This window comes from Helobdella robusta (assembly GCF_000326865.2).
Source record: "Helobdella robusta unplaced genomic scaffold HELROscaffold_25, whole genome shotgun sequence".
Lineage (NCBI taxonomy): Eukaryota > Metazoa > Annelida > Clitellata > Rhynchobdellida > Glossiphoniidae > Helobdella > Helobdella robusta.
This window is the reverse complement of record NW_008704310.1, coordinates 70,500-78,006: the sequence shown is the minus strand read 5'-3', so window position 1 is coordinate 78,006 and position 7,507 is coordinate 70,500. Positions and strand designations below refer to the sequence as shown.

Below are 7,507 nucleotides of genomic sequence, written 5' to 3'. Positions count from 1 at the left end.
TGTTTGGTAATATATTTTTCATGAGATTTTTATTACCTAAAAAAATCTGAACCAGCTTGGAGGATGTTTCACTGGATGTAGGAATGATGGAGATGGGAGTGAGTGATGAGCGGATGACTTCAGTAGAGGAATGTCTATGTCCCCCTGGGTATGCTGGACTCTCTTGTGAGGTTATTTCATTGAATGCCTGTTTCAGTTGATCAAATGCCTCATTTTTCATCTAAATTATTTTTTCTGTTCACATTATCACAATTTATTCAAATGCCAGACGTGTGCAGCCGGCTACATAATGAGGCCGTCAGATGGTCCGGATGATGGTAGTTGGATGACCCTGGCGGGCCGCAGAGAGTGCGTCGCATGTTCCTGCAATGGACATTCGGATCAATGCGATCCAGTTGATGGAGTATGCTTGGTTGGTTCGGCAGCTTTCAGTTTTAATTCCTTTTTAATAATAATTATAAATATTTTTTATTTGTGATATTATTAACTAATGATTTTGTGAAAGCAGCTTTGTATCTTGTTTAATTTTCAACGGCTGACGTTTTTGTCGAAATATGTAAGTGTGTTTGTAATGAAATTATAAAGTGTTCTCTCAATTTGTTTTTCTTTTTATATAAAAGTATATAATTATTTTTTGCTTAACTCCAAAATATCAGTAGTTCTTAAGTACTCATAAAAACCGTCTACGATGACAACCGCAGAACTGCCAGCACAACACGGAAGGAAGCAACTGTGAGATTTGTTCACCGGGGTACTACGGAGATGCCACGTCGGGTGAGCCCTACGGCTGCCTACAATGTCCCTGCCTCAATCTCGACCCTCTGCAAAATAACATGTTTGCTTTTATAAATATTTCATCAAAATTTTTATAATCCTTCTTGAACTAAACTATATTATTAATAAAAGTCAGAATTGATTAATATTCTTATTTTCTTATTTGTTCTTATGAAAATTGAGGGCTTAGAAATATTTTTTGAAAGTCTTCATGATAAATTTAGAACTGCGGCGTAAAATTTAGAATATTTAGTAAGCTAGAAACTGTTTAATTGTACGTCGCAAACTTTGATTTGTGTCTTTAAAAAATGATGTCATTACCAGAATTCAATCGTATGTTAGAAGAAACATTTTTAGCCGATTTTTCTCTTCAAAATGATTAATAACAATTCCTCATCATCGTGAATCTCAAGTTTTCTAATTTGCAGACACAATCGTTCGAATTTATAAATTTCAACCAACTTTTCTGAAATGTACATTTCTTTCCAATCGATGCAAACAACCATGACCTTGTCTGCAGAATAACATGTTACCAGAGGGAAAGAGACGTTGTGTGTCTGTGTCCAGAAGGGCATGAGGGGGATCGATGTGAAAGGTGAGGAGGATGAGGAGGATGATGATGAGGATGATGATGAGGATGATGTGACTGAGAGTGAAGTTGAGATTGATGTGGCTGGCAATAGTAATAGTTGGTGATATGACGATCGTGGTGATGATGTTTGTAACGATGATTAGAATGACTTTAAAAGTGATGATGACAACGATGTTGAGAACAAATTTTATTTAATTCATTTTTACCACCACCTTCTTTCTTTAGGTGTTCGGAGGGGTACGTTGGGCCCCCATGCAGGCCTGAGTTTGTTGGTGGGTTGGGTGTGTTGTTTATTTTCTTCAGTTTTATGTGTTAAAATAATTTTGGAAATATTTTGATTTTTTGTTACACGTTGTTATAATTGATGTAATACAAAATGTGAATAATTTTTTTCAAGTTTTTTTTTAAAATCGACCAACGCAATCCAAATATATTTCATCACGCACGTAAGAGAAAGATTATAAACCAAACCAAAGTGTTAACCTAAGTTCCTGCCATACATTTTAAGAAGTTTACATTTCATGTTCATATAAAAAATAATAAGCTTCAATGATCATTGCGATTCATCGCAACGACGCAAGACATGCTGCGAGACATGCTGCGAGACATGCTTCGAGACGCAACCATGCAACACAGTCCATCTAATTGATATGTAGGTGAAAGTTGTCAGTCCCATCAGTTCAACCCCCACCCGTACCAAGAGCCAGCAGCGGCTGAATGTCTCGATTGTTTCTGCTCGGGTGTCTCCACCCAATGTTCCAGCAGTCATCTTTACTTGTCTCTGGTTCGTATTTGTTCTTGTTTATGATGTTATGGTGGTTACCTACCTGGTCTACAGACAATGCGGTTGCCCGGTGTTTCTTCAGTTTGCACATTTGCATGTTCAACTTTTCATATTTATTATTAGTATCTGATTGCTGATTAGTATCTGATTGCTTAAATAAACAACTGAAATGGAGTAAGTATCACCAGACATTCGAGTGGATGTCACTGATGTGGGTGTGGACGGTTTACTTTTATGAAAATTGTCGTCGGATGAACGAGGATGTGAAATGATGTATGACTGAGTTTTTAATTTCAAGTATGACACGACGGATTGAATGTATTAAATAACATTTGAATGAGTTTTTTTGAAAAAATAGCGCTATTTTTTTATTTTTTTCGTTTTTTTTTTGATTTATTAATCGGCATAAATTAGAAAGCAACACTGTTTGCTGGCTTTTAATAATAATGACGACAACGTTCGCAATGTTTACTTCTATAATTTATTGGCGTACAACTCAGACGTAGACTGTAGAAAAATGAATGAATGGGTGGAGTGAATGAACGAATAAAGCAAGGCATGAATGAATGAATGAATGAAAAAATGAATAAAAAATGAATAAAAGAATGAATAAGAAAATGAATAAACGAATGAATAAAAAAATGAATGAACGAACGAACGAATGAATGAAAAAATGAATAAAAAATGAATAAAAGAATGAATAAGAAAATGAATAAACGAATGAATAAAAAAATGAATGAACGAACGAACAAATGAACGAACGAATGAATGGAACGATAGATGGATAGTTGAATGCATGGATAGATGAATGAATGAATGAATGAATGAATGAGTGAATAGGAATAAAAAAGAATAAATATGTTGTCTTAATTTAATTACAAGCCTGACAATGCAACGGTGCTGATGTTGTATGGGACCTTTTTCATTAGGCTTACTTTGATTTATTGAAACATCTAATTATTTTTTTCTCACACAAATTCTACGGTTACGTGTTTAACTCTTCAAATATTCAACATATTAAAAAGTTAGGTTGTTTTAACATTTTCTTATTAAAAATTATTATTTTCTATTTTTTTTTATAAATATTTATTACAAAATCTTTCCTTTTTATAATTTCCCATCGCTGTGCTGCTCAATTATAGTTTAGGAATCAGACAAACTCTTGTCTCGTGCCATGTAGTTCTAGTTTATTTCATTAATCAACCATTTCTTCATTTCTATTGTTCATGTTAAATTTTGTTTGCTCGTACGTTTGTTCATTTGTAGCCACATTTTATTTTGTTGTTCATGGAATTGAGTTCATTGATTCGCTTGTCGATATTTCTTTCCGTGTTTTTCGATGGAATCATTGCCCTTACATTTTTATCTGTGTGCTTGCTTACTTCCATTATTCATGGTTTTGAAGATTTTCAAACTTGCTGAAGTTGCTAAAGAGTGATAAATTTATGAATGATTTTCATTGTGGCAATTTCAACAAACCTTTTAGAATGTTTTTGCACAGAATATTAACATCATCATTCTAATTTATAAAATACATTTCACGTTCAATATTCAAAACATTTGCACGTTTTGAATATAACCTTCTAAACATTTTGTGAACATGCGTGAACAGAACATGTTATGAACATAATTTCACGAACGCATTGCGAACATGTTGCGAACCAGGTGACAGTGGAGCAGCCTATGGTTTTGACATCGCGCGAGGAGGTGTCAGGCATGTTTCCAGCTTCACCAATTGGTCCACTTCTAAGCGAAAGACGCAGGATCACCAACCCCAACAACTACTGGTCCATCGTATCTCAAAACTTCCTCAATAACAAAGTTTTTACACTTTTCTCACACTTACATCTATCTTACCATCAATAATTCATTTTCAATGTTGCTGGGTTTGTTGACTGATTGATTTTGATTTTGAGTTGACTAATTAATTATAGTTTGCCAATAATTGTCTAAACAAATAATTATTTTGAATTGTAACCGTCACTTAAAACAAAAAAAAAAATTTGCTTGCTTAACCACTTCGTTCACCGAACTAACTAGATAACAAGTTACGGAGGAAACTTGACATTCTACTTCACTTACGTGCAGTCACACGGGGCAGGTACATCGCATAGTTCCAAATCTGCGGATGTCATTATTGAGGTAGTCCCGATTTTACATTGTGAAAAATGATAGTGATGATGTCATGATGACGTTGTAAAGGATGTTGACGATTGAACTGTTTGTTGGTTGGTATCCGTGGAACTTGCTGCCGAGCCAAAAATTTTAAAATTATTCATGTTCTTTCAAGTTTATTTGGTTGAAATGCTGAAATTATTTTGCTATTATGAATAGAGGTATTAACATTTCAACACACAAACCAATTATACATATGCCTGATAACAGAATGTGTTGATGCTTGTGATAATATTTGTGTAGGGCGGAGACCACACATTCTATTCAAACATCAAGAGAGCATTTGTGTCAGAAGCAGAAAACACAGTTGTTGTGCCTCTAAGAGAGGTGCGTTTAGATATTCATTCACAAATCGAAGACCGTCATGACATTGAAAATTTGTGGATTCTTGTGATCTGATTATATTTGTATTTTTTCTCAACGACTTGAATGTTTAGATTATCACTCAACTTTTTATTTAGAATTGATGTTAATGCTACAGTCATTATCATTACCGAATACTGATTTTTGTAATGGTATTTTTGACATATCATGAAGCGGTTTTGGAGTCGCGTGGAACATTTTGTGGACCCACCATCAAGGAAAGAATTCATGCAGATGCTCCGGAAGGTCAAGAGTATCAAGTTCAAGTCCAAATTTTCTGGAAACGTTGTAGAAGTCAGGTTGGTTTGTTGACTGGTTGATTGGTTGGCTTGCTAGTTGGCTGGCTGGCTGGTTGGCTGGCTGGCTGGTTGGTTGATTGGCTCTTTATTCAGTCAATTAGAGTTGATTGATGACATATCTTAGTTAGTCTGCTTTTTTGTAGCTTAATTACTTATTATTTAATTTAAAAAAAAACAGTACTGAAAAAAAACTTCAAAATGATTTGTTAAAACTTTAAAAAATTATTGAACTTGTCAATATTGTTATCGTTGTATGCAAAGCCAAGCCAACCACCAAACAACTTACCACCCACCATCAATTGGTCAGTGCCATCCGAGCCTCGCTGAACACAGCGTCCCTGGACAACCTTGGCCTGGGGGAGGCATCGTACGTGGAACAGTGCGTCTGCCCACCTCATCATGCCGGTACTTCCTGCGAGGTTCATCAGTGCTCATCTCTTTATGTTGATTCTTCTTTCGGATTTTAAAATGCATTCAACAAATTATCAATCTTTTTTGTCTACATTAGCGATTAAATAAATATAAAAAATGCAAACCTTCCTACCAATCCTACCATGTTTGCACCGTTTTTTTCACCAGACGTGCAGCACGGGTCACTTCATGTCACCCTACCACCCTGGTCAGTGCATGCCCTGTCAGTGTCCATCCGGTTTCTGCCATCCCGAGACTGGAGCCTGCAAAGTAATGAGTTTCAATCTTATGATTTTAATTATTTCTTCTATTACTTGATTGACGTGGATTTTTTATTATGGATGAATTAAAATTAAATAATTTGCCGGTTGTCTGGTACTGAAACTTGTTATTCAGTTTTGATTCACTTTGTTTAATTTAGTGTTTTCATATTTATATATTTCATAAAAAGTGTTTATCGATAGAAATTATCGCCATTTGTTTGGGTTAAAAGTTTTACACATTTTATAATTTTTAACGTTCAAAAACATATTAGATTATTAGTATTATTTTTTATTCCATTTATTTGTAATTGTTGTTAAATAAAAGATCATTTCATTTCATAACATATATCATTCAAATTCCTCGTATAAGCAAATTATTAACTTCTACATTAAAATTATGAGCCAATAGAAGTAAGATTGCTGCTTTAGTTCAGTTGTGTTAACATCACCACCACAGTACGATTCCAAGCCAGTGCCAGCCACTCCCTCACCAATCCCTCTAGTCCCAGCACCCTGCTCTCCAGGAACCTATCGTCTGCATCAGTACGGGACATCACGCTGCATGGACTGCCCTTGTCCCAGAGATCCTTTCACCGGGTTTGTTCCTCTTGCCCAGTCAAATTTCTCGTATAAGACATCATTGCACTATTTATTACATTTGTGGCCCAACACGGCATTTTTAAAATGTGTTTTGGTAAATTTGAATGAGTTAGTAGGAGCAGCTAACAAACAATCTAAGTTTCTTGATGCTTATTCTTGGCTTAGTTTTTCACATATTAAAATAAGTATTAGGATATTTTAATTTTTTTTTAAAAAATTGCAAATTGTATGGAATTTCATAGGTCTTGCTGTGATGTAGCGAGATTTGATTATGCCTGAGTGTTGATTTTTTGTATCGAATGAGCTTCTCAGTCAGCTTTATTAAAATCAATGTGATCTTTTTTGTATTAGATTTCATCTGACAGCAAGCTAAGCATAAAAGTAACGTTTTCTTTCCCTGGAAGATTTCATGGAAACTTTGAAGTTTAAACGCAAAAATATTGTTTAAAACAATTTAAAGTATTATTTCTGAGTCTTCGTTTTTTCAGTTACCATATAATAATAACCTGAGATAGAAACTGAACTTTTTTTTTAAAATATCTCTCTTTTTAAATCTAGTTTTTACATTGAAAAAATATGTTTATTAATTTTAAAACATTGCCGTCTGATTATTGCAAATGTTTTCAAAATCATTCAATAAAACACACATAAATATATATAATTGTCGTTACATTCATTGAACCTTATCGTCATTAACACTCGTCTGAAACCAAGCAACGTAGGACCATGCCACTTGGACCAGTTCGGCACCCCACACTGCCTCCTGGGCTGTCCGCCAGGCTACCTCGGACCAAACTGTGACCAGTGTGATGATGGGTACGCAAGCAGTTATGATTACGACAGTCGACTTCTTTGCAAGCCAGCTCACGGTTTGTTTTTGATGTTTTTTTTTTATGAATGAATGCTTTCGTTTCCTCACATTGGATGTTTCTCTCTCGTTAACTTTGCAACAATTTTATATCACAGCTGGTGGTTCTGAAACACATCTGAGTTATTGCGACCAGAGAGGTTCTTATCTTGAATATTCTCATCACGGGCGTTGCCACTGCAAGGTTTGTGATTATTTTTTTGTTACAGAAAAAAATCAACAAATTTGGTAAAATCAGTTTCCAAAGTTGAACTCCTCCCTAGAACATCAAAAAAAAACCAAACAAGAATTTTCAGCATTGAAATCGTTGAACATAAAAATGTCTAATTTTTGATATTAAACTGACGCCGCTGTTGATACCTTATATGCTGTGAATTT

At 34.7% G+C, this 7,507-nt stretch overlaps 1 protein-coding gene across 1 annotated transcript; it reads left to right on the top strand.

Moving 5' to 3' along the window:
- Positions 1-289: 289 nt before the first annotated feature.
- On the top strand, positions 290-1,373 carry HELRODRAFT_79481 (hypothetical protein; the record flags this gene model as incomplete). Its single annotated transcript, XM_009019536.1, has 3 exons — positions 290-412; positions 702-835; positions 1,295-1,373. 3 exons carry the CDS (start codon positions 290-292, stop codon positions 1,371-1,373), a joined length of 336 nt encoding a protein of 111 aa, XP_009017784.1.
- Between the last annotated feature and the right edge of the window lie 6,134 nt (positions 1,374-7,507).